Source organism: Syngnathus typhle, linkage group LG20, assembly GCF_033458585.1.
Source record: "Syngnathus typhle isolate RoL2023-S1 ecotype Sweden linkage group LG20, RoL_Styp_1.0, whole genome shotgun sequence".
Lineage (NCBI taxonomy): Eukaryota > Metazoa > Chordata > Actinopteri > Syngnathiformes > Syngnathidae > Syngnathus > Syngnathus typhle.
The window spans coordinates 4,081,099-4,107,614 of record NC_083757.1 but is presented as its reverse complement, the minus strand read 5'-3'; the positions used below and the strand labels follow the sequence as shown (position 1 = coordinate 4,107,614).

At 44.5% G+C, this 26,516-nt stretch overlaps 3 protein-coding genes across 4 annotated transcripts; 1 reads left to right on the top strand and 2 right to left on the bottom strand.

The window, feature by feature from the left end:
- Window positions 1–1,956: 1,956 nt before the first annotated feature.
- Window positions 1,957–3,154, bottom strand: LOC133144791 (heat shock factor-binding protein 1). The gene is made up of 3 exons (XM_061267722.1): window positions 2,932–3,154; window positions 2,785–2,851; window positions 1,957–2,467 (listed from the first exon to the last, which is right to left on the bottom strand). Exons 1-3 carry the CDS (start codon window positions 3,067–3,069, stop codon window positions 2,352–2,354), a joined length of 321 nt encoding a protein of 106 aa, XP_061123706.1. The 5' UTR covers window positions 3,070–3,154; the 3' UTR covers window positions 1,957–2,351.
- A 49-nt stretch (window positions 3,155–3,203) lies between these two features.
- On the top strand, window positions 3,204–23,139 carry LOC133144788 (solute carrier family 66 member 2). Of its 2 annotated transcripts, XM_061267718.1 has the most exons (15): window positions 3,204–4,473; window positions 4,675–4,808; window positions 5,324–5,374; window positions 7,199–7,415; window positions 10,219–14,082; window positions 16,901–17,764; window positions 18,974–21,582; window positions 21,673–21,702; window positions 21,791–21,841; window positions 21,995–22,046; window positions 22,140–22,190; window positions 22,271–22,311; window positions 22,385–22,445; window positions 22,511–22,621; window positions 22,700–23,139. In XM_061267718.1, exons 1-5 carry the CDS (start codon window positions 4,271–4,273, stop codon window positions 10,427–10,429), a joined length of 816 nt encoding a protein of 271 aa, XP_061123702.1. In that variant the 5' UTR covers window positions 3,204–4,270; the 3' UTR covers window positions 10,430–14,082; window positions 16,901–17,764; window positions 18,974–21,582; window positions 21,673–21,702; window positions 21,791–21,841; window positions 21,995–22,046; window positions 22,140–22,190; window positions 22,271–22,311; window positions 22,385–22,445; window positions 22,511–22,621; window positions 22,700–23,139. The 2 variants fall into 2 exon arrangements, with proteins under 2 accessions (XP_061123702.1, XP_061123703.1); XM_061267719.1 differs by lacking the exon at window positions 5,324–5,374.
- kcng2 (potassium voltage-gated channel, subfamily G, member 2) lies at window positions 12,880–17,647 on the bottom strand. The gene is made up of 2 exons (XM_061267707.1): window positions 16,880–17,647; window positions 12,880–14,053 (listed from the first exon to the last, which is right to left on the bottom strand). The coding sequence occupies exons 1-2, from the start codon at window positions 17,645–17,647 to the stop codon at window positions 13,241–13,243; spliced, it is 1,581 nt and encodes a 526-aa protein (XP_061123691.1). The 3' UTR covers window positions 12,880–13,240.
- Window positions 23,140–26,516: the final 3,377 nt, after the last annotated feature.

The window sequence follows — 26,516 nt, the reverse complement described above, 5'->3', positions numbered from 1 at the left end:
GTTAATGTGACAACATCGAGTGGCTGGACGAGGATGAACCTGTTGCCCGGTAATGAAATTCAAACCACCGTCCGTGCCCTGCTGTGTGTCTGACATTGTGTGTCTGACATTGTGTGTGCGTGTGTGTGTGTAATTAAGTGTCATCAAGCCCATAAACTGTCTAATTGACCTTTTTTTTTTTTTTTTGCTCGGCACAAAACTCTTTTTTTCTGACATTGTCACGATAATTCTAACAAGGTTGCCACCTTCACAAAGAAATTGATAATAATTTCTATTGGTGGCTTAAGTCCTCACATCGTAGCCCCAAAAAGTCCAACCGGGCTCACAAACTCTCTTCTGGCCATAGATGAAGTTGGCAGATGTTAATGAGCCTGTCTGTAAGCAGAGCAATGGATGGAGCACCTTGGGCAATGAGCCATTTAATCATGATAAGGAGGTGGGGGGGGGGGGGTGAACCATGACGATCACCTCCAATCAGACAATGATTCCGCTCCTGCGACTCCGTGTAGATGGAGGGAGAGGAGAAAGCAGTATGACAGGTCCTTAATTAGTCACACTGAATGTTTAAGATTCTCATTTATCTCTTCTATTTCCAGAATCCGACCTGCACACACATAATGGGCGCTCTGACATATTCCAAACACTTACACTACACACTTGTCTCGGGAGAGCACGATCAACCTGACCCTGTTTCCATGGTGACCAAATAACGGGTCGGTTGCCGGGCGCTAAGCCCTAGGTTGCACCCGTGTTTCCTCCAAACACTTGACAAGAGAAGAGGGAGGCGCGCAAACGGGACGGAAGTAGCACTCATAGACGCCGATGCAGATTAGTGAGTGTCACTCAAGTGGGAATCGCGAGTCGATGACGGCAATTGTAAACACTGAATGTACAAATAGCAGACGTATTAGAAGAGGAACCATATTTGGTAACGCTACACCAAATGAGTATGCAAAGGAAATAAATCAGCAATTCGTATTCTTCATCCAAAACCTGACATGATCTGTGCGCCGGCACAAAGTTTCTATTTGCGTCGAAGGAAATATATGAGAGGAGACAGAAGGTGATGTATGCTATTACGGCCTGGAAATAACTGCCGGGTTAAATTTAGACGCAGGTTGCCGGAGGCACAATGGAATAAAATAGAATGTATGAATGAGAGTCTGGCAAATTTACGCTGACAAAGATAACAGATGGCAGGTTGGGGTGCGAGTCCGTATGTGTGTGTGTGCTGTGTGTGTGTCATGAGAGCGAGAGAGAATGAAAGGTAGCGGGGATTTTCACTTCAAAGTGGGAAACGCTACTGCAGATTAAAGCACACCAGGTATCAAAGAGCCTCAGGTGGTCAGGAGCACTCAGGAACCCCCCCCCCCCCTCCAAAAAAAACTGGATGGATGGGGAAAATAAAAATACCCCCCCCCCCCAAAAAAAAAAAAATCTCTAAAGTCCACAGTTGTGGTTGCCATAGCAATAGAGCCATCCTGTAGTGTCAAGCTAGCTGTGACGAGGAGTACTTTCGGATTATATAAAAAAGCGACACACACAAACATCATTGCAGTGAACACGTGAATGCAGTTTGTGTTGTTTTGGTAAATACTGACATCTACAGTTTAGATGCTAAAACCTCCCCTGCCATAACTATTAGAATGGTTGTTTATCAAAAGGTCACACATCAACAAGAATAAACTCTTTTATTTCTTTGCATATAAATTTATTATGTTTCAAAACTGTTAATAAGATATAAAAAAATGTTTTGAGTGGGCTGGAAGTAGGAGTGTTGAAAATAATTTGATATTCATGACAAATACAGCGAGGTTTGTCAATAATTGGCATTACAGAAACAAGCGCAACAGATCAGCACCATGGACAGCGACAAGCAAAAATGTTGTGCAATGCGCCAGTAACGCCGCTAGAGGGTGCCAATACGCCGGTTCTGCCAGAAAGAATGAGAGTCTATGACGTTTAAAGCATATTTATTTGCAAATTTTGGCAGCTTGGTACACGGTAGTGAAAGTGTGTCAACTTGCATAGACTTATTTTGTAGTATTTCTCTAGATATACATTATAAATATTCATTTAGTGTGATGCACAGGTAAACAGTATATATTTATATTACTATGAAACTATTGCAATATGTTTTGTGACAGTGTTGTGTTATTTATCACTGTTCATAAAACCATATTAAGGCATTTTTGGGGTGTCAAAGTTAGCAGTATCACCATCAAACCAAAATAACACTGTCTTACAAAAGGTTTTTAAAGTGCTGTAAAGAGGTAGTGAATATTATTTAATACTTAATTGGCTGCATCGGTAGTTTTCTTCTTTGTGGGGGGGGGGGGGGGTGATGGAATCTATTGAGGAAGCACATCGGTCTCTTTGGTAACTGGTTGCTCGTCCATGCCAGCTTGTGTCATGAGCTCTGTCACGTTCTCCTCCAGACAGCTGATTCGTGTCCCCATCTCATCTAGTGACATAGTCAAGAAATCAAAGATTTCCGACTTCCTCAAACGCCGTTGATACGTTCCTATAACAATCAATGGGATCTGATGCTTCATTTAAAAAGTCTAGTTGCGCCACCCAGTGGGCACATTGTGTATGTTCGTATCTGTATATATGGGTGTCCTTGGTTTACAAGAGTTCTGACATTTATACAAAATATATTATTTTAGATTTTACGCAATGAATTAATTTGGGCAGCGGCGTAAAAAATATAAATCCGTCGTAAATCGAGGACTGCAACGACTAAAAAAAAAAAAGTTTACTCATGGAATTTAGCAAGGATATTTCGTACTTCCAAATGTTCTGCGATGGCCTGGAATCTCCCCTGTAGTCTCTGCATTGTTTTTTCCATCTGCAAAAAGCAATGAAAATCCAATTTGTGTCCAGTCTAACGACAAAAAAAAAAAAAAACGATCCATGACTTCCACTTACCGCTTGTGTCAGCTCTTTGGCAACTTTGCACTCGGTTTCTGACATCCTTTTCGCCCACCACTCTGCGTGTAGTACAACTACACCGAATGATCTTTTTATTTCATCTGAATGAAGGAGATTGCGCATCCATCTAGCCATCCATCGCTAGCTGCAACTTTGATTCAACTTCGGCTTGCATGGTTAAATGTGAGCTGTGTCCGCCTTTTGCAGTCACCACTTCAAAATAAAAGTTAACTCGTCGGACATTGCATGATAAAACCGCTACGTGTGCAACAGTCTTCCGCATTCGCCATCCAAGTGTGAACTCTATTTAAAAGATAAGCCTATATTGGTGTTAAAATAATTTCCACGTGAACCTCAAACGTATTTCTTTTAGAGTAGACCAGACGTGTATCGTGGAGGTATGTTTAAAGTATTTCCGATTCGATGTAACTTTACCTTGTTTACACTGTCCAGTCATGAGTCCATTGTTCCAATCAGGTTTGCACAAGAGAGCGATTTTTTAACCCTTTTATTTCTAGCTATGCATTCGTCTATTTAATTATTGACCACTACTATAACGTTTTTAGTTTATTTTATTGTTTTATAAGAGTTTACATGTGTCTGATGCATCACTATAAATGTATCTTTAGCAGTGAGTTTTTTTAATTCTGGATGTCATCTATTCTAAAACGCTTGAATACACTGTAATGTGACAAATTAGTTACTGGTAAACGTTTTGTGTTAATGATTCACTAGTTCCCAACGAATTCCAATCAACGTGTTGCGTAATCGTGCAAACTTTACCACAACTAACTGGTCACTTGTAGTTTAGTTTTGCTGATTTAGAAACGCGTAGTTTTGTTATTTGTTTTGTTTCGCTTGCGCTGAAGTAATAAGAGTGAACTATCTTGATGAGTCAAACATCTTTGGTTGCTCAAGTGACGTAAGACGTATACAGGAAGTACCGGTCAATACTGTCAGAATCGAAATGGTACTCGGTTGATGGTAGGCTTGTCAAACTTTTCCCTCGCCAAAATTGTTGTTAGTTAAACATTTTCTCTATTCGAAGCGTGACTTTAATGATGTTGGACGTTTTGACATGGCGATCAAATGCAGCCTTAGTGCAAAACTAGTCACTAGCTTCAGTCCCTTTGTCCACCATAAATAGAAGCGACAACAGTGAAACTCCTATTTTTATTTTGTTTTATTTAAATTGCTCGGATTATTTACAAGATTACATTATTTTTATTCGTAACGAGTGATCGGGTTTTTTTTCTGTCGTTAGCGGAGGGTGCGTCTGGATTGCTCTGATAACCAGCTTCAATTGACGCAAGTACGAATTTAGCTCCAAGTCACAATGGAAGACGAAGCGTTTGCGCAGATAGTGAGCGTATTCAACTGGCTTGTGTCGTGGGTGGCGGCCGGTGCAATGATGTTCGGCGGGGTGGTTCCCTATATCCCGCAGTACCGGGACATCCGGCGCACGCAGAACGCCGAGGGCTTCTCCACCTATGTGTGCTTAGTCCTGCTGGTGGCCAACATTCTACGAATCCTCTTCAGGTACAAAGCAAATGATGGTTAGCCCCTTGATTAAAAAAACAAAACAAAAAAAACAACAACTCATATAAACCTTGTCAGCTGCAATGCTAGTGTCATTGCACCACATGACTCTTTTCCTGCTTCAAATGAATACGCATTTCTACTATCTGCGCTGCTGCATGTCACTGGCCAATTGCGCAATGTTCTTGTTCCTCCTGTCAGGTTTGGCCACTACTTCGAGACGTTGCTTCTATGGCAGAGCATTATTATGATCGCCACCATGCTGGCCATGCTCAACCTGTGCACCAACGTCCGTGTGAATGCTGAACTCAACACCAAAAGGCGATCCTTCCTAGGTCAGAAACTCCTCCTTTCATACTCTGTTTGAATTCCTCACTCCTGTGCAGGATTTGACATTTGCACACCTAAAACAAAAAGTCAGTCTCCATTAGACAGAAATGTACTAAGAGCTAAAGCGCTGCATTATTTCCTTTGCAGGCTTCTGTTTACTCAAGTGCTTTAGTAATCGGAGGTTGTGAGTGAAGTCACGTGATGTGTGTGTCCCCCGTCAAGCATTTAATCCTGCTTCAGGATTTGCTGCACTCAAGATAAAATGGTAGAGGTCCACTAACAAACCAAACTCAAGTTTTTAAGCCCCAATGCAGCAAAAGTAGCGCTTTGCTGCCATCTTGTGGCACCAGAGCGCAATTGCACACCTTTGCGGATTTCTTTTGAGGATTTTCACTATTCATTAAAAGCATTTTTGTCCTTGTTTCTGTCGTTTCAAATCGGACTCTTCATCCAAACGAAACACTCCTTCTGCCTCTTCTTCCTCTTCTTCCTCACTTGTGCATTTATTTCCCGTCTGTAGCCTCAGAAATTAAGGACGAGGAGGTACGAATCCCTAAGAGGCTTTTTCTGGGTAGGTACTCCACTAAAATGCGTCCGCCATCCGTCATCAACTCGTCTGGACCTTTTTCACTCACTTTTGCCATCAGCCCCGCCAACATTAACAAATGACTAACAGCATGCTGCTCACTCACATGTCCTGCGCATGCGTGACCTCCCCGCATGGCGTACTGCATGCTACATATATGAATATTTATTCATTTTTGTGTATGTGTGTTGGAATGATCTTTAACGGCTGGAATAGACTGCATAATGGATCATCCTTCATTTCTCAAATACTTCACCCGTGTCTCTCTGAATGAGTGGCTTTAAATGAGACATTTGTGCCACAATGCAAAGCAAAGAAAATAGCAGCCGTGATGCTTTGCTGTCAATTTTTTCTCTCTCTGACTCTTTTATTTCTTCTTAGTTCTTAGTGAAGGCGTACCTAATGCTGTGGCCTGTGCAATACGTACTGAATTGCAGTTTCCTGTACGGGCATGAGATGGCAGTCAAAGACTATTTGCTCATTCTAAGACCTCATTCAGATTTTTTTTTTATTTCTGCTTATTTTGATGGAGATGATTTATAAGACCCTCAGCATAGTGTCTGTGCTTGTCATCCTTCTCGAAAGGGGGTAAAGCAAATACTACTGGAGAATTAATCCCATGTCCCAAATTCTTTGACCTCCCTATTTAAACACAGAGCAACAAAACACATTGCTGATGTGAAAAGTTCAAATGTAACGTCATATACCTCACCCCCCCCCCCCCCCCCCTCCGCCCGCACCGCTCGCCTGATTACATGCCTTTTCCACTGCCCTAATCACAGCACGTAATACTGTAATTGTTGTCACCGCGGCGGCAGCAGGTGCACTTTGCCATTCTAGCACCGGGCCCTTCCATCCAAACCACTTGACATTTGGAAGCCAACTGCGAGGCAGCCTTTTAATCATATTATTTCCTCGCGACGCCCAACATAAGGACAAAGGAATAATACGTTTGAAATACTGCACGTTCTGGTTTTTATTTTTATTTTTTGCCTAACTGTAGCTTTCATTTAATGCCTCAGTGCTGAGGAAGAGGAGGAGAAAGCGTGACGCTTGTTGTGTGCAACTCGGCATGCAGAACATTATTCGCTATGCTGCTGCTGCAAACTCTTGGAAGCAGATTTGAATACATTTGCCTCCTCACTGTTGCTAGTCTCCATATTTTGGCACATAGCCACCACTCCAAAAAGCCTTTTTTGCATTGGAACTCATTAGCAGGTGAACCGAATGAATCCTTCAGCAAATTTTGTGCGATTGGATGAATGTGATGTTTGTAGAAAAACAATCACTAGCCAGATATGAGTTTCATGATGAATCTGTTCAATCGTTCCGTGTTTCCCATCATTGTCATCATCAGCGTCTCCCGTGGCCTCGATATGAGCCCGTGATGACTATTTGGCCCCGTTGATTGTTACAAGAAGTGTGCTCGGAATCTCCGCGCCGTCATTTGTTCTGAGCTGGAACGCTCTCCATGGCTGCCTTTAAATCATCCATTAGCGTTCTTGCCCTCGCTAATGCGAGCCGTGCCGAGCACCTCCATCATGATCATTGTCCCTCGTGAGGGGGGCTCCTCATTGTTTTCATCGCAAAGTGACAAAGCGGCACGGGGCCCTATTTGTGGCAGCCTCATATACGGGGCTTTCTTTTCTTATTTATATATTTGTAAATGTGTCGCGTGAGGATTCACAGCTCAAGTGTGAAGCCTTGTGTGAATTCAGCTGACTATATAAAGCAGCTTGTTTTTCTCACTTTTACTCACTCGGAAAGGTGTCGAAATGAGGCTTAACTTTGGGGTTTGACTTTTTTTAGACTTTGACTGGAACTACTTTTGGTCGTGGAGCCGCTTCCTGGACTACGTTCAGTGCGTGGCGGCCTTCACGCTGACGGCGGCCTACGTCACCTACGTGCTGCTGGACTCGTCCGTTTACGTGGAGACGCTGGGCTTCTTGGCGGTCTTCTGCGAGGCCATGCTGGGAACGCCGCAGCTCTACTGCAACTACCAGAACAAATCCACGGAAGGCATGAGGTGAGTCTTTTGGATTTGATCGCTCATGTTAGAAACATTACATCAGGGGAGGGGCAGAGATTCAAAGTTTTCTTTATTATCCGCGGGGTAGTCAAACAAAGCTCAATAGTGTTAGTTCATCACAAATTCTGCTAAATCTTCTAATGGAGGCAATAATCGGCAGACAGATGAAAACGTTCTCCTAAACGCAACATTTCAGCCTTTCCGAGCCATAAAACACGTCACCGTCTTTAAAGCCGCATTTTGTGTCGGGATGATGAATGGATAATGGGGTGGGAATGTAATATGATAGGTGGAGAAGAAACATAATTGGAGATAAGTCTACAAGGCTGATAAAAAGCTTTCCCGCAGCGCGTGTGCGTGTGTGCGTGTCCCCTCGGCTACTGTCGGGTTCGCTGCAGTCGTCAGATAAGAGCGCTCCTGCAGGGCTGCCTGGCCACCTAACCCGCCATGACGGCTCCCACGCTGAGCTCTTCCATACACGCACGCATACCCTCTCTGATCCAATCTTGTTTTTGTTTTCTACTATACTAAACTTCCCACCCACTCTCCGCCAACATTCGCCAGCTAGCTTAATGCTAGCTAACGTATACTGCGAAAAGGCCGGCTAATTAATATGAACTCTCAAACTGCACAAGGGGCACAAACGGCATGCAGCAAATACTCACAGGCAGATTTCCCTCACTGCTCTGTGGCAACGGCAACTATTACCGCCGCTTAGTAGGGGGCCTTCTCTGCCTCTTGTTCTTAATCACCCTGCATCCGCACGTACGTGTAAATGTATGTCGTAGCTCAGCAGCGTGCCGAAAAAAAACTCTCAATGTCATTTTCTTTCCCGCTGCGGAGACTGTAAACACGGCGCAACCTGTTGACAGTAGACAGCCGTTGCTAGGCTACGTAACCTTGACGCGTTCAAGGCCCGCGCCACGCTCCAGACAAAGCGCTATTTCATCTGCGGACATGTGTTTAGACGCACAGGCGTTGAATGAACACGTGCGTACGCGCTTGAGTAAGCAGACAGACAGCGAGACGTAAACCTTCGGTGCCATGGTACCATGGAAGCTAATCCATGCCTGGAAGCATCTCGCGCCTTCTTGCTAATGAATTGGCTTTACCGCGAGCGGGCCCATCATGTGAACGTCTTCTCGCGATTCCGCAGCGCGAGACGTGCGAGAGAAAGCCAGATTTAATCATGAGACAGGTTCGTCCCGCGAGAACGTCCTTGAATTAGCGAAATACAGTTTTTCGGCGTGAATAGACACGCGTGTGTGTAGGATGTTGCCGTCAGTAATAAGTTCCTTTTAGTGCTCCCTCTCACCTAGTTTGAATTGCTCCACCTGTCAGCTTGTATAATTAAACTGAGCTTGCGTGGGCAGCTTTCCGTATATTTAACTTGATTCACCAACTAGGTCGAGGTAGGCTTCGTTTTTTTCCCGCGGACATCCGGAAATATGTCGGAGAGACGAGGAGTTTGTTTTTAAACGGCTTGCAAAAAAGCAGAGCTGCATACTGATCACGAGCGGCCTGCCATAAAACAACCACAAGATAAACACGAAACATGGAGGCATCTAGAAATCCAAGTGCAGCCTTATAAGGTTTGTGTCCTAGTCTATGCCAGATAACGGCACCAGAGGGTCATACACAGGATTACCACGAAAAAAGAAATTTGCTTCACTAGTGGACTCTGATAAATGTATCGCTTTTTAGTGTGTGTCCAAACTCTTTTCCCATTTCAATCATTCAAGCACTGTGCACTCTGATCCGAGTACATCTCCCGGAAGGAGACAAACAAGTAGCCAGACGATGTTCTCATGGCACCCCCGAGCCCCCTCCGCGTTTTGACGGGCGGGGGAGGACTCGATCAAACAGGATTCTCGCCTCTCTCATGGTTACCTGCAGGAAGGCATGCTCATAACCAAGACGACAGTCGAGGAGGAGGAGGTGGAGGTTGACAAAGAACGTGGCTAACAAGCTCCTCGCTGTGAGCTGCAGGGGAGGTGCCAACAGGTACGGAGACGCTGGAGGTTGCCAGATTGAAGAGGATTGCGTCTCTGAAGAAAAAAGAGGCCTCCCGGGAGCTCATGCATAGTAGATAGGGTGAAATAAAAAAAAAGGGGATGTGAGAGGGCGACGTGAGGTAAACGACAAGGCTAACACCAAGAGGGCTTCCGAATGAAAAGGTGAAGATGGAGAAGATGAATAATGCAAAAGGGAGGTTGAGCAGCAAATCCACTCTCTTGACAAGGCGGATGCGCACTTAAAATTTGGAGACGCAGACATGTGGAGACATCAGATTAGCCGTCATTCGTTCTCCAGAGGAGGCCGATGGGATTTTTGGCAGGCACCGAAAACATGGTTGAACCTCTTGCGGGATAATGAGGCCGAGCCCAACGGAACGTGGATAGATGAATATTTGCATCTGTAGATTGATTCTTAGATGTTGTCGAGGTGTATGTTTTATTGATCCCTAAGAAGATTCGCAGTCAATCAGAATGAATCATAAATGTGTTGGCTTAGTGTTGACTGAAGGTGTTTGCAGCTCTGGGGTATTGTTAGAGGCTTCGCACTTTCAGTTCATTACTTAGTGTTGGTCCAGAAAAAAAAAAAAAATACCGTGAAGGAGATTGATCCCGTGGGTGCAAAGTGAAATTGCCACTTTCGTGTCGTTTGTGATTGGTCCATGTGAGTTATTGAAATGGGGAGGGGCTGGGGAGTCAGTCAAGCTCGGCATTAGCTTGATCAGGTCGATTGATTTCCAATTAACGACGCCGGCCGATCACTCACGGCATCTTCTTCCTCACAGCGTCAAGATGGTAATGATGTGGACGAGCGGCGACACCTTCAAAACGGGCTACTTCCTCGTCACCCAAGCCCCCGTGCAGTTCTGGACTTGCGGCATGCTGCAGGTCCTGGTGGACTTTGCCATCCTGTTCCAGGTTTTCTATTATAGCTTCTACCCCCAAAAGCCCGTTTCGCACGCCGCTTCCCACACCACCAGCGCCAAAGCCCTCTGAGATCCCAGCGTCAACGGGAAGAACTTTGACCGCACCGATGCCTCGAGAACTTGTTACAACTAAACCGCGACATGCTTTTGGATATTTCTAATCTTTAAAACAGCACAGTATGAAATCGGCGCCATTTATCCAACTTGTTACAATTTTGATACTACGCCGGAAGACGGAAGGATTGTCCCCACTACCCCTGACATGAACCTTCACCCCCTAACCTGGAACTAATCCATACCGTGTCTTTGCACACTGTTGACTGAACTGAACCAAATTTTAAGGTTCAGGCATGTGGATTGACTGTTGCACCCCCCCTCCCTCCTCCTCTGCCTTAAAAGAGCATTACTGAATATATCCTCCCCCCCCCTCCCCCCTCCCGCTGTTGCATGCTGGTCAATTCTAACCCTCGCCGCTCTCACGCTCCCCACGCTCCCCCTCGGCACACTCAAAGGACCCGAGACTATTAAACTGGACCAAATAGGACAATGACCTCGGGGCGATTTCTCAAATGAGGAGTTATCCTCGCTTCAACCCGCTTTTGGACTTGTACCCAGAAGGACCTCTTGAAGTATTTACGTGTCAGAAGAGGCAGGAATTAACGAAGCGAAGGGGCTTTTGAATTATGCTCATTGCAAGCGTCAAAGACATATCTGTATATCTTCTCAGCCGTCATGCTACCAGAGCATTTGATTGATTTCCTGACCCCCCTGCCAACTTCATAACTCCCCTTCCTTGTCCATCTCATTTCCTGGAGCTGTGTTCCATATCCATCTTCTTACACGGAAATTCATTTCCTGTTCTGTGGAGCTGGGCGTGATCCACCCACATAGGCAATTCCCCCTTTTTGATATTATTTCCAAATTCATTTCTTGCAGCAAAAAAACACCTCGTACAACTCAATATCCAAATTGTCTTTTAATCGTTTTCTCTTTGCTTTACATGCTTCTATTCAAGCGTATCTTGTTACCTCTATATTATCTACCAACAATAGAGTCGAAAAAAAAATTGGACCAAATAGGCTCAGCCGGTGTTTGTTTTGCAGAACAGCCGCCAAATGTTTGCTTGTGTTGTGCAATTATGTATTGAATTTCAACATGTTATACTACAAATGTGCTTTGTGTTCAATTTCTAGCAAATATTAAAAGCAGTTTTAAAGCAATTATAAAGCTCCACCTAACTCCCAACCTGAACTCTTTCCGTATTAGGAGCTGTGACATATTTAAAAGAACCAGAACAGGCTTACATAAGTGAATTGTGCACAAACTGTCAATTTTGAAAGTAGCTCGCGAGTTGCGAAGACAAAGTCAGTCAGTTGGAAACGGCGCCCAAAAAGTTTTCCTCTTTTAAAACCACTGCTTCAAACAAGATCAATTTTAACAGTGGGAACTTTACAGAATACTCTCTATGGGGGTGGCAGAAAAAAAAGATGTTTTTGAATGGATCAAGACGTTCATCCTTGCTTTCATCGTTTTTATTTCTGCGGATATGTTTGTTTGAAGGGCACCGATGTGAAGTGTGCGTGTCCATGAGGCGAATTTATTCCGTGTATCTGGAAACCTTCACCTCAAAGGAGACGCTGTCACGGTTTATCAAAGTTGCCCACATCACACGGCGAAACATTTATTATTAACGTGCTGGGGAAAGAAACACGGGACAAAACAATTTCAAATATTCTTAAGCACAGCAGCTGTGTAATGAAGTGTTAACCCGACAACTTCCTGCGCCGGAATTCATTCGAATCTTTATTTTGTTCTTTAAGGGAGGCTCTTTTAAAAACAAAATACATTCCAGGTCGTTTCATTCCAACCGTCCTTTTTAAACAATAAATCAAAAGTGTTTATGTGCAATAGTATGCATGCGTTGCCTTAAACATGCCTGCGTGAGATTTAAAAAAAAAAAAAGCTTTTTTTCTCCTGACAAGGCACTCCAGTCACACAAAATCACAAACTGCCCTCACCGTTTGAGGGAAACCATTATTTCAACACCTGACTCGGCTCAAAGCGAGTCAGCTGTTTTTGTTTCTGCTGCCCGCCCGAGGGGCTTGTATCAAAAGGCTTTTGTACTTTCTCTTTTGTCCTTTGTGCAACGGCCTAGCTGTAAATATGACTAAAGGGGTTGTCAGCGACTGATACGCACCAAAAAAAAAAAATAAAAAAACATTCTTGAATTCCCTGAAATATTTCACCATTTGATTTTTTTTTGCCATTTTTTTTTAACAGTAAACAAGACTTTTTTTTTTTTCTGCCGCCTTGTGGCTGATAATTAGCTTGGCACGCTGAGCGCATACTCAATGTGATATTAAATCAGTAGCGTCAATAATTCCTTTTCTCTCTCAATCATTCTGCTTTACAAACAAGACGGTGAAATATTTAGTATTCGGATGAAGGCTCAGTAGCCACGAGTGACTTAAGCCGTAGGCTTCTTTTTTTTTTTTTTTTTTTTTTTTTTTTGGTGAGACAACACAACAAGAAAAATTACATGGCAACTGTGGTGACACCACACACACAAATGATGAAAGCTAGTTAGCTTAGCTTGTAATTGGCTATCCTTCCGTGTCAAGTTAATATTGATATACTCCGCCCAATGTTGCTTGAACTACAGTAAGTATTTTTTCGATTGTACCAAACTATTTTGATCGTAAGATTGGTAAAAAAAAAATGCTCAATTTAGTCTCGCTTGTTGTCTGTGTCCATCTTAAAATGTCTCATCCTTTCTTCTCCTGGATAGTTATTAATTTATCAGCCATGGTTCCAAAGTTTGGTCCAAGCAGAAACTCCAACTCAAGTCCTTGAAGAGCAGACGTTTCCCTAGAAGGACCAGTTAAGTGCAGGCTTGCTCCCTTTGCAGAGCCATGGACTTCCTTCTTTGTACGGCTGAGATGGCAGCCTCGCTGGGGCCGCGGTAGCTGTCCATCTCTTGGGAGTCCTCGCTGTTCTGCGACTTGGTGCTGTCTTGCGAGTCCGGCTTCTGCCTCAGCGCTCGGTTCTGCTCCTCCTTCAGTTCCACGTAGGACCTGGAGAAGGTGTGAAAGATGGACGTGACGGGGAAAGCCATGAGCAGGATGCCGCTCAGGATGCTACTGAGCGCCACAACCTGGCCGGGGATGCTCCTGGGCACCATGTCTCCGTAGCCCACCGTGGTCATCGAGATGACCGCCCACCAGTAGCTTCCAGGGATGCTGGTGAACTCCTGCTTGGCGCCCAACTCGCTTTCGGCGAGGAACACCAGCGGGGAGAAGAGCGCCATGGCCACGCACAGGAAGAGCAGCAGCAAGCCAAACTCCCGCGCGCACCTCCTCACCGTCAGGCCCAACGTCTGCAGGCCCAGCGAATGACGGGCCAGCCTCATGACGTAGAAGATCCGCAGCGCCCGCAGGACACGCAGGACCAGGCCCACCTTCTCCAGGTAGTTGTTCCCGGAGCCCGCCGGCTTGCCGCCCACCGACAGCGAGTCGACGATGAGCGTGGTGTAGTAGGGCAACAGCGCCACCACGTCGATGACGTTGAGCGGCGTGCGCAGGAACATGCACTTGCTCTGGGTCTGGATGAAGCGCAGCACAAACTCCAGGGAGAACCACGCCACGCACACCGTCTCCAGGACAAAGATGTTGAAGCACCTCTGGGAGCACTCCCCCTGCAGGGTCAACCCATAACGACATAAAAGTAAGTGACATCATTGACTGTGTACATGTGCTGCTGCATCGTTTGTGGTCAAATATCAACGCTGCGTCGATTTGATTTGCATGCTTTGATAGCGTTAAGATGGTTGTCGAAGGCAAATGTATCTGCCTGTTTTAAATAAGTTTGTAATTCTCTTTTGTTTGGCTCTTTCGGTGCTTCCGAAGTGTCTAGATGAATACGGAGGTGACATCGCAGTCATTAAGTCAAAGCGTCTCGAGAGTCTCGCCTTGTGACTTTGTTGTTGCTAATGAACAAAGAAGGTGATGAACATCCATTAAGTGCACAAACAAAACAGAAAAAGCACCATCAAAGGTGTGCTGAAGAAAAAAAACCTCATCTCTTTGTCATCAGTCGTTTGCCGCGCTCATGAATATTCCGGCGCGTAATTACAAGACATCGTTTGGTTATTAAGACAGTCGGGCCCCGAAGCGAGAACTGCTTGCTTTTCATCTTGACGCATTCACCTTAAAATCTTATTCACTTTGTTTTATGCGATAAACGCCAAGCTGTAGACACAACTAGAAAAACTAAAAGTAAAAAAAAAAACAGTTGTTGATCATCACTGCTCAAGACAAGCGTGGAAACTGTTGACTCCTCACCTCCACAATTTCTTCCATTTATTTGACGGCCGTGTTTGCTTTGCAACAGCAGGCTCCAAAATGAATGTGTGTATGTGAATAGTGTTGATGTGTGTCTTTTGAGGTGTCAAGATTTAGAGGAAGTGTTGGTCAACGTGGAGGGGGGATAAAACAAGAAAATGTTCTTGCCAGATGTCAATTAGCTTAAATGAGTCCCTAGGCGCTGTTTAGTCCCAAATGGGATTAGAATTTGAAGGCATGAGTGGCACTAATGGAATCAAAGCAACAACAGTCTGCAAGTCTCAAATGCTCATTTAAACAGGATGTATATATATATATTTTTTTTTTACAAAGTACTAGAAAGACATAATCTTATTTATGCCAGCTCCAAGTGCATGCGAGAGAGAACAAGCACAAATCAGGTCCACTTGTGATGGATGGCACTTTTCTTTCCGAGGATGAATGTAACTCAAATGTGTCGCCGCCTCTTCAGCACGGAGGGCAAAAAGCCTGACGTGAAAATTTGGGAGGGTTGGAAAGAGAAACTAAAATATGACATGTTGGCAATAGAAGAAGAAAAAAAATCTTTGCTAAATGGACTGGCCTTTAGAAGAGTCAGACAGGCTGAGTGCGTGAGCATTAGGTCAGGTCATGTGACCATTTCCTGCCTTGCATTACCAGCCCATATGCCACATTTCCATTGCGTCCCAATTTGTGCCTAACTTGCAACAAAGCAAAAACGATTCCGTATGAATTATTATCACAGACAGCACAAATACAAAATGATGCTTTCATTAGCGTGGCGCTAATGTAAAGACTGCCAAGAACGCCTAATGGATGCTCCGTAATGACGGCGGTGAGAGTGCCCGCCCTTCCGTGGAAGCGGACGCTGTAATTAGCTCAAGCACTTCACCACGCCGGAGTTCTATTGCAGCAAAAAAAATGGTAGGCCGTCAACACGGCCGTGGCTTTTTCAAAAGTGTGCGTTCACTTATGCTGCTCTTAGGCTGCTGTGACAACTGCGGGAACGGCAATAAACACGCTCTCCATCACTTAAAGGGCCGGTTTACAGTAAACGTCTTGATCTGTTTGGATTCACGCTAGCATGAACCCAAACAAGGTGGTAAAAAAATCACACGTAATTAATTGCAAGTAAAGAAAATGCAGGGTAAAAATACAATCGCAGGTTCTCGCCGAGGTGTCGGACAACGGTGGCTTTGTTTGCAACCGGCTATCGCTTTTCTTCTCGCCATATGCTTCGTGAAGATCTCAGAACCGATGTGTGAAAGTGTGCTAGCTCTTAAGTGGTCAAAGAAGTTAACTCTTCAAAACCTCAGCACGCTTTTAAAGATGAACATGTGTGTCCCAAGACAGATAAAGACTTTGCTTCATGTTATCGAAAGAGAAAGAGAGCCTTCATCCTCTCTTGATGAAGTGTTTGACAGATCGGTGAGGCGGCGGCGACGGCGGCCGCTTCTTTAATCACGCTCGGCTTATGCATCATTCACAAGGGAGAATGAGTGAAATGAAATTGAGTCTCCCGGGGTCTCGTAAGGGGCAACACGCGGCTTGTTTGAGTTGGGATTACGCCGATGTTAGGTCGTGAAGCAATAATAATCGAGTGTGTTGAGCAAATAGCAGATGATTAAAAAAAGTTAAATCTGAAATAAACTCACAAATCCAGACTCAATATGTTTTATCGCGTAAAAACACAAAAACTTCCACGATTGGTCAGAGGAGGTTATGGTATATATGTATAAATTAGGATTTCACACTTCCAATTTGCATAAGCTTGATGTTCTATAACATTATATATTTTTAAAAACGAGGCGAGGAAATCCTAAATGGAGGAAACGCTCGATTTTCCGTGACCCGTGTGGTCGTTAGCTCGTTATGGTGTCGCCTTTGCTTCTGAGGCCTCGACGTGACGGTGACAGCCCATTCTGTACGGCGCCACCGTGCGTCCCTGAGCTTGTGTCTCCGTCACGATGATTTACTCGATGTGGGCCGCCGCATCACCATAATCTCAATTGTATTGAAGCGCCGTGCATCCCTAAAGCGCTGTCCTGCCCACTTGTTCCTCTCTTATGAAATAGGGAATACTTATTTGAAGGTATCGAGTACTTGTGAAGACTGACGATACCAGCCACAGATACTAAATAATAAAAAGTTTCAAATTAATGTCGTCTAGTGGAACTCACCCTTTCCTCCTCCTCCCTGAGGTCCGGCATGGTGCTGATGCAGAGCGTGACGGCGGTGATGGCGACAAACAAGACGGACAGGCAGGCGAAGATCTTGCCCGGGATTCCCGAGTGGGGGTTCTCCACCATGTCCCTCAGCCTACGCATGCAGCCGCCCTCAGGCGCGTCGTCCGGGCCGACGGCCGACTGGCAGCTCTCCTCGCTGGGCGGGGGAGCCACTGGCTCGTTCTCCTCTTCCTCAAGCCTCCGCATCTCCTTGTACTCCTCCTGGCGAAGCCGCAGCTTCCTCAGGCAGCACCAGTCCAGTTTGTTCTCCTCCACGCCCCAGTAGAGCAGTTCCTCCTGGAAGGACAGGGCGCACATCTCCCTGAGCAGCCGCAGCTTGCCTGCCGCCAGGAAGGTGACGATGGTGCGGAAGGCCGACGGGCTGCGGTCGAAGAAGAACTCGTTGCGGCTTCCGTCGTAGTCGTCGCACACGTCCATGATCTCGGCTTCGTTGCTGCAACCCCGAAGCTTCCCCAGCCTGGTCAAGGGAAACTCGTCCAAGGTGGACCAGGGGATGCGGTACTTGATGCCGCCCACGTTGATGATGGCCACCGCGTCATCGGCGTCCGTCTGGCGGGCTTGCGGCTTGGCCAGGCGTTGGGCCCGCTTGTAGAAGACACCCTTGTTGGCGGACACCTCCTGCGGGTTCTGCACCCGCTTGAAGTGGAAAGTGGTGAACTGGCGATCGGCGCTGCCGGCCAGGAAAGCCACCTCCTGGTACATGGCGGCTGCGTTGCTTCACGACGGAGGGCAATAGGGTCGCGGCTCGTCAGCCATTCAGCAACACGCCGCCGCTCTGTCGCCCACGCACAAACACAACGGCGCCTGCGTCAAGAAACTGTGAGTAGAAAAGCCCTTAGTACTTTAGGCCAGTATTGAAACTATATAGCTGAGTGACATTTCACAATGTCATTAAAGTGCTTACCACTACGCCCTCTTGTGGACAAAATTACCTTCAATTTACTTTGAATTTACACCCCTATTACCAAGCTAAAAAAAAAAAAACGACTCGAGTGTGTCTTATTTCTAAATCAATAGGCTGAGGAACAACATCAAACATTATTCCTGCACCGTGCTTAAGGAAGAAAATAGAAAACATGCATTAGCCATATTACACGCCTCTCTAGTGCAACGGCGCTCTAATACGCGCCATCGCAAGAGCTCGGGTTATGCGGATCTACTCTTGTGTGGCACACCAAAGTCTCCGCATGAAAGAACTAATGGCTTGAAATGGAGGCGAAAGGGAGCAAGAAACAAAAAGAAGCAGCTACTCCGGCTCTCTCCAAGGGAAAACAACAGATCGCAGTTAAGACACTCGATCATGTTCTTTTATCATGTCGGGAGTTGTTGGGGATTTTTTTTTGTTCCCCTCCCTAGACTTATCTCCAGCTCCACACGGATGCAAGTTCACGCTAACAAGCTGAGACACGTCGTTTTTTATTTAAGGCGAGCATCTGGAGCTCGCAGTCCTGCCGGTGTAAAATAGTTAAAACACTTGGAGTTTGCTTTGTTTACGTCTCGAAATGGCACGTTTCAATCTTCACATTGTGCAAAACTCAAAAGTCGCTTCAACTGTATAAAGAAATCCAGATTGGTATATTTATTAGGCACAGTTCAGTTGTATTTAACTTTAATGTGCGCTGATCATTTAAGTATATGGAAGCTAATAAAAAAATATATATATCGCAACATGCTTTGTCAAAGCTTATATAATGCGTAGACACAAAAAGCACTCATTAATTATTGATCCTGTTTATTATGAAAAGGCTTCGAATAGCTCACAATGAAGTATTTGTCGTGCAGAACATTAGCGCTCTCATTAGGTACGTTTTCATATTTATTCTGATTCATTCGTTTTCTAGTGCGTCGGTAATGTCGGGACATTTTTACTTAGGTGTTGACTCGCTTTTGTTGCCAAAGAATGTGAGGGTTTTATTCCCTTTTGTGCAGTACAGTACTGAGTAGCACCCCCCCCCCCCTCACCCACTTCCTCTCCTCACCCCCAGCTTCCTCAGCAGCCTGATTGGTCTCCCTCCATCCTCCTCACAGGGTCCTCTCCGCTCAGAGCGCCAGACGAATGGCGGCAGGCAAATGAGGCCGAGAGAGATTGATGCAAAATAACCGTTGAGTGCTGCTGCAATCGTCCGAGAGAGGACTTGTCACATGAGAGCCTTTGACCATCTGCCCCCACTGAGAGGCTTCGGACAACTTTAGAAAGGTCAGTGTCCAATTGTGTTTATGTTATGTCGAAGGATATTGCACAAGCACGATAATAAACATATCATTACTTTGGCAACAATGACCATGCATTTCATTTTTTTAATTTTCATTGTATTTTTAAAAATCTTGCAATTTTTTTTTAATAATAAAATCACTGGCCATACTTCTATTTTTTTCAAAGTCCATTTTTTTATATTAATTGCAATCGTAGTAACTTCTATGAATAGTTTATGGGTCAGATGATTGGAGGGCAGTTGTATTAAATAATTCAGTCATTAAAATTAGGCTAACACTTACAAGGGTGACAAATGTGACAAACTCTCTGTGTCCTCCGCATGCATCACCACACGCACGCACACACCCACTATGCCGTCATGTCTGTGCTCCGTTAAAAGTGTGCATTTGTCTTCATTTATGAAGAAATGTGTCCTGATGAAGCCTCACAGGACTCATCAATTGAGCGCATCCAAGTCGGAGCAGCGCAGAAAGTAGCATCGGTGTGCACCATTAACCCTTGTCTGCATGTTATTCAGCTCTCAATTGACACGTCACACTCCGAAAATCATTTTGACTCCTTTCAAAGCGGGCATTTTCTCAGATTCACGCGTAAAAACAATTGTCAATGCATTAAAAAGGGACAAAGGCGACTCACCCAGCTGGCCGACTCCGCGTCCATCTGCTTCAACGTGTTCCACGCGCAGGCGTCAAGGCGTCGCATGCCGCCAAGTTTCCCACGCACACGCCACGGGAAAACAGGGGGGAGGAAAGCAAGGCGAGCGCCGGCGAGTCCACCCAGATGCGCATTTTACGCGCACGAAGCACACGAGGAAAAACCGCACTCACACATGCGTTCACAGAGTTCCGCTTTTTTCTGTCACGCTCCTTCACAAAGCTCATCTGAGCGTGGACACAAAGGGAAAAAGGGAAAAGCAGTTTCCAAGAGGGTGATGCTTCTCCCTGCGCTGTGTGCGCGCATGTGTGTTCAGCGTCATTGGGGTTGTTTGTCATCCACTTCCTCTCTCTTCACTCCAATTAAGTGGCAGACATACTGTCATTTAAAAGAGCTCTACTGTACATGTAGAGATTCACCATTTAAAAAAAATCTTGAGCCACTTTTGCGTTTTAATTATACAATGTCACCTTGTTACATAAGGCATTTAACACCAAACCCATCGTGGTACAATGGTTAGGGCTGCAGGCTAGAAATTGGGATACGCTGGTTCGAATTCTACCTCAATTCCAATTAAGTCATCTAGTGCTTTCATTTGCAGTCCAACAGCATATCTTTTACAAACAGGAACCGATGTCTTGATAAGAAAGAAAAAAAAGGGGGTTGCAAAGGGAAGACAGGGTTGGAGTTTGGGGTGTAGTCACAAAGTCCACAGGGAACATAAGCCGTGGAAGTTGACCAAATCACAATGAATGCCAGCCACCTGCCTCAGTCATTCTTTGGTTAGTCTGGACGTATGCATGATGTATACTTAAAAGAAATTCCCACGGCCAGATGGACGAATGGTATATACTTGCGCCAGCGTTTGGGAGATTTTGGTTCGAGACCCGCTCGGTGTAAAATGTACTTAAGAAAATCCGGCTGCAAGCATCGAATCCGTGTCTGTTGGATCCAGGTCCAAGCCTTTAACCACTCGGCCAGTTGAGATGAAGGTGTTCAGGCAATTTATGTCTTTAAATCCTAAGTCCGGACACGTACCCGATAAATATGAGTAAAAAATCCGAAATCTCAGGTAAAAAAATAGCCGAGTGGTATAAGACTTGGTCTTGTAACCAGGAGACTGCGGTTCGAGACCTACTCCGTCAAACATTTTCAACTGCGTGAGATTCGAACCCCAGATTCCTGAATTCAAGGCAAAATGTTTAACCATTCGGCCAACGGGACTTTACATCTATGATTGCGATTAGTTTGTATTTAACACTTACCAGACAAGCACGTGCTCAACACTAAATAAATAAGGAAAACGCACATCACGTTGTCAACAAGCCGTAGTCGAGTGGTTAACGACGTGGTCTCCCGATGGACGAGTTTCGGGTTCGCGGCCAGTCGCATTCTATTATTCGAACAGATAGGATACGAGTTCTTTTTTTTTTCTCCCCCTCACCAATTAATGACGTCATCACCCCAAAAGTATAAAAGACGTCAAAGAGCGACACTCATTCTTTCACCTCTGAGCGTCACGTCGTGCTGGTCCACCTGCACGCGGCTCTCCACAACGGCACTTAAAACTTCGATAAGGTAAGCGTTCATTATACCGCTGCCTTTAAAAACTAACTGCTATGTTCTCTTTCAGCGTCGACTTTTACTTTGGACGTGCTTACGAGTGCTAACGTGCAAGCTAAAATGTTTGCACGAGCGTTGGCAGCTATCGTCTTCTACGACCTTAAATTGCATCAAACATTTACTTGGTGCACGTGTCGAACAAAATGTAAGTGATTGACCGGGAGTAAGTAGATTTTTTTAAAGCAAGCAGCGTGTGAAACGAACACCATCAAATATTTGCACAAACATTTTGCAGCGTCTCAACGACAGCGCCGTTCAGCCGAAGGTAAGTAGACCAAACCATTGCTTAGCTTCATTACAGAATAAATAAAATATTTCTTATGCATGAGTGTTAATTATCTGTCTGTCTGCAGATGCAAAGCTTCAGAATTGGCCTCAAATGGCTTGACGTCCTGTGCTATTAAGTGAGTCTTTTTTTTTTTAAATACACTGCATCTATTTGTGTCATTTATGTCCACATGCCTGCATCTGGAAAAGGACCAGATTCACTGCAAAAAAAGGCAAACTCTTTATTTAATTTTAGAATATATCCATTACACTCATATTTGTCTCTGCAGGTTCCAAAATGGTCGACTTGCGGCGCTTTGAGGCATGACTTCACTTTTACAGGTCTACGCTTGCTAAGCATGTCAACCAAATGCCACATTGCTAATCCAAACCAACTCTGAAAGTTTAGAAGTACAATGTTACCGTGTCTTTCAGGCCACCAAGCTGCGGTTGGAGAGAAGTCCATTGCTGCTCAGCTCTTCACTGGTGAAAAGCACACACGAGCACATGCAAGTGTTTGTAAAGTTATTCAAACATGTGCATTTTCTTCTCGTTTTGTCCACCAGGTGGTGCCAAAGAACCTGCATCCTCCAGCATAAATCGACTGGTAACATAGGATTTGTACCTGTTGCAATGACAAACTGGATGCATTTAAATGTTAGACCCATTTGTTGTTCCAGGTGGTGCTGGTGCAGGGGAAATGAGGAGTTGTGACCAACCTCCTGTCCAACATGCTAACAGGTGATGCAACTTTCCAAGACTGTTGCACTAAGAGCACTAACCTGCTTTTCTTTCTCTTCATGCAGTGCCGCTTCCAGTAAGGGTGCCACCAAGACCTGTTGTCCAAAGTGAATAATTCTCAAACTGCAGAAGATCGTCAAGGCTGCCTCCATCTTCAATGTTCAAGTGCAAATAAAGTAACTAAACTGCAGCTTGACTGTTCCCTCGTTTATGTTGTAAACTAAAAATGAATCATGACTATCTTTTCATTACAGGCAGTCTTGGCAAATTCTGGTTCAGAATTGCGAACCGGAACCTTCTACAGAATAAACAGATTCCTTGAGTGCTCCGCTGGTAAGAGAAGCAAGGCACAATTCATTTCAGATAACATGTTTCTACACCTTAAATTCTTTTTCTTTTTGTCAACACTGAATCCCATGAACTTCTTTCACACTGGTAAGTTGTTGCTTTTTCTGCACCAAATGTTGACCTACCTTTTTGACTTACAGATCTTTTTGTCTTAACTGCAGACATGGACTCATCTCCACTGGTTCCACTGGCTAACCACTTCACCACTCGTCCCACTGGCCGACCACTCGTCTCACCGGTTGACCACTTCACCACTCGTCAACGAGCAGACTGCCATCCTACTTGAAACTGTTTTATGATTGAATGTTTACTCTGCAAAAGAAATAAAGTTTGATTACAAAGAATACTTAAACTCTTAACTCTTCATTCTCAAACACCACAAACACTATAAATAACCAAAAAATACCCAAAAACTTTTTCAAATATTTTTTTTCCCTACCAAATTTTTTTTTCCTGAATTTTTTTTTTTCCCTGGAATTTTTTTTTCCCCAGAATTTTTTTTTTGGCTGAATTTTTTAAAAAAAGAGGCGGGACAGAACTAGAATACTGCTACATGATTCGCTGAGGGCTCAGGCAGTGGGCGGTGCAATGAGAATAAAGGTCCGCTATTGGTTGAAAAGTAGGCGTGTCTATGCAAATGAGGTACTTTGGGATTGGTTAGATTAAAGATGGGCGTGGCTTTTAAAATTTTAAGCAATCTGATTGGCCAGATGTGCAAATGCTGCACTCTGATTGGCTATTCAAACGTGGGCGTGGTTATGCAAATTAGGTGCTGCACTGTGATTGGTCAGACTGAATTTGGACAGAGCTAGGAGGCGGGAAATGTGGCACTTGAGTTTTCTAAGGCAGTTTTCAGTCTTGATGTGAGTGTTGGCCTTCTGTCACTGCCATGGACACTATGCTTTGACTCTTACCCTCATGTGAGATGGAGTGTAACAGTCAAAGGCTTGTGTCCATGGCAGTGACAGAAGGCCAACACTCACCTCAAGAGTGAAAACTGCCTTTGAAAACCTAAGTGCCGCTGCAGTTGAAATGAGTGAAGCAAATCTGCTCATAAAAACACAAAAAGTTGCATTCCAGTTGATTAATTTATTGGACAGAAGATCAGTTTGAAAACATTTGAGCACTCAATGTTTGCATGGGACTAATTTGGTTGCACACTAACATTGACGACAGGCTTTGCATGGAAGCAGCTTAAGTGTTTGATGAGGTCAGGTATGATGTTACTTACTTCTAATGCCATCAGAGGGAAGGTGAGCACATGCAAACAGCTCACCTCTCTCACTGGGCCAAAAACTAAGTGCCAGGTATTGCATGACATCTTCATCACACACATTTGGATGTGTTTTTCAATGACACTGATGCAAACAAACTTAGTTAACTATTAATCAAATGTATATTTCTGACTAAACTGATTTGCATCAATGTCATTAAAAACACATCCAGAAGTGTTTGATGATAAAGTTGTGCAGTACCTGGCACTTAGTTTTTGGCCCAATCAGAGAAGTCAGCTGGTTGGATGAACTCACCTTCCCCCTGGTGGTACTGTGTGCCATTAGAACTGACAGGTAAGGTAGGGTCCAATATGACATCACACATCAGCTCATCAAGCATTGTGTACTCACATCACGTTCCAATTGCAGGTTCAAGTCCCTTCCTCATGTGCCACAAGACTGTCGGCTGCAAACCTCTACTATCCTGTCAAATAAGCAAACAAAGTCATTATTACTTTTTTTTTTTTTTTTTATAGATTCAAGTCACATTTATTTACAATAAAATGATGTAATTTCACTTTTAATGTGGGAATCTTCTCAATATGGCAACACAGGTAATGCATTTGTGTGAGCAATAAGCTCCACACCCTACTCGCAATGAATAAGTAACTTTCGAAAATATGTTGGCGTTTAAATGTGCATTGTAGACGATCAGCAGCCGATGTGGAGCTTCAACTTTTGCACTTTGAGTTATCAAAACACATCGAAACAGAGCGAAAACAGAAAAAAAACCACACCACATTGAAGTCAAACGCTTACCTTGATTAACGTTTGATCGACAGCAGGGTGCCATTTGTGGGCGTGTTCTCTGGCAAGCCACCTTTGTTGATATCGTTCTGCGATAGCTAGCAAGCAACAAACTCAAGGAGCTCCTGTTGCAATATTTACATGCAAACAACAAATAGAGAGCTTGAAAATGTTTGCAATGCTCACTCAAAACACAGCGCGTGGTCAGCGGTAGAGCTGCAGAGTGTACGTACGGTAGCCGAGAAAGCTCAATTCAAATGGAACCAAGGGGGTGTTTGACAACTTGCAGAAAAGCGGAATGACACTACAAACAGCAAGAAAAAAACAACAAACATCACTACACCGTGGCATGACATTAAAAAAAATATTGCACTCAAAGTATTAAATATGCAAGAATGCTGTTGAAATTGCCTGCACGTCAACTAACTCGAATCGTTGACATTGTTCTTGCAAAGTTTGTTGCGGTGCAAGTGCATTCAATGTGCTCCAGCGTGCCCTGGTGGTCACTAATCAAAGTTGTTGTGGTGGACTCGTTCCAGAAAAAGAATCAACAGTGGGAGCACTAGGAGATACTTAATACTTTGTAGAGCGTTCTTCCTTGCAGAGTTACTCAAGTTCAATCTGATTGTCTAGGTAACAGCATCAAATCAATGCACGTTTGATTGGATGGTGTCCTTCAATGCACTTGATAAATGGTGACGCAAGACATAGCGGCACAAACGGACAAGCAGACATCAGGGATAAAATAACCCTGCTTGAGAGTTCAGAGATAAGGACTCATAATGGCCAAATTACTTCTGAAAGAAGGCACTTGAATAAATGACATCCATTGTGCTCAATTTTTCCATCTTTTCTTGAATGTCAGCAGGCGGTTCGGAGCAGGAAGTGGGCGAAAGTCGCCTGGCCCGTGATTGACACGGTCTCGCAACTGTCCTCATGGTACGCGCTTCGATTCCGCCGGCGCCCACGTGAAATCGAAATTCAAATGAGAAGGAATGGAGAAAAGGTACAATGTCAGTTCTGGAAGTGTGTGTGTGTGTGCAGAACATACCGTAGACACAACATCTCCTCTTCTTTCTTTATTGGCCCCATGGAGTGGCGGAGCTCCACTTTATTGTCATCACATCTTCCTCACAGAGCCGATGGAATACTTGTTAAATGGGGCCTGGCGCGGTTTGATTTGGTCGGAAAATATTCTGTAGACCGCATCCTGCTGAGAGCTGTTCCTAATGGTTTGACTCAGAGTAGCTCTCACTATGATGCGGTAGACAAATATTTATCAAATGAACATATTCTTAAAAAAACAATGTTTTTTTTCAAATAGTTTGACTCCTTTTTTGCTCCCAGTTAGTTTGACATGACATGAAATGAAAACAAAATCGAGGCTATTCTGTCTGTCACCAAACGTCGATCGATACCAAGTCGGCGCTTAAGCTCCATTAGAGGCAACCGAGAATCTCTAAGGTGGTGAGCACCGAGACCACATCCGGAAGCCACTTCCTGATTAATTAATTAAACCCTTTTCCAAAGACACGAGGGGCTCCCACTTTAGCTCGCGCCCCCCACTTTAGCTCACGGCCTCTGCCTTTATGAGTGCTGTAAATCATCAACGGATGTGTAATATTTACAAAGTAGAAAAGCTGTGTAATTTTTTTTTTAGTTATTATTAGAGATGATAAAGGATGAATGGGGCCTGGCGGCG

What these genes read in the sequence shown, in the direction of transcription:
- LOC133144791 (XM_061267722.1), bottom strand. Translation starts at nt 3,069, where the DNA reads ATGGCTAGATGGATGCGCAATCTCCTTCATTCAGATGAAATAAAAAGA. An exon ending in CCAAAGAGCTGACACAAGCG is followed by an intron (nt 2,852 to 2,931) that starts GTAAGTGGAAGT and finishes TGCTTTTTGCAG; the next exon opens with ATGGAAAAAACAATGCAGAG. An exon ending in AGAACATTTGGAAGTACGAA is followed by an intron (nt 2,468 to 2,784) that starts ATATCCTTGCTA and finishes TGACTATGTCAC; the next exon opens with TAGATGAGATGGGGACACGA.
- kcng2 (XM_061267707.1), bottom strand. Translation starts at nt 17,647, where the DNA reads ATGTACCAGGAGGTGGCTTTCCTGGCCGGCAGCGCCGATCGCCAGTTC. An exon ending in TCAGGGAGGAGGAGGAAAGG is followed by an intron (nt 14,054 to 16,879) that starts GTGAGTTCCACT and finishes TTGACCCTGCAG; the next exon opens with GGGGAGTGCTCCCAGAGGTG.
- LOC133144788 (XM_061267718.1), top strand. Translation starts at nt 4,271, where the DNA reads ATGGAAGACGAAGCGTTTGCGCAGATAGTGAGCGTATTCAACTGGCTT. An exon ending in CAAAAGGCGATCCTTCCTAG is followed by an intron (nt 4,809 to 5,323) that starts GTCAGAAACTCC and finishes TCCCGTCTGTAG; the next exon opens with CCTCAGAAATTAAGGACGAG. An exon ending in AAATCCACGGAAGGCATGAG is followed by an intron (nt 7,416 to 10,218) that starts GTGAGTCTTTTG and finishes TCTTCCTCACAG; the next exon opens with CGTCAAGATGGTAATGATGT.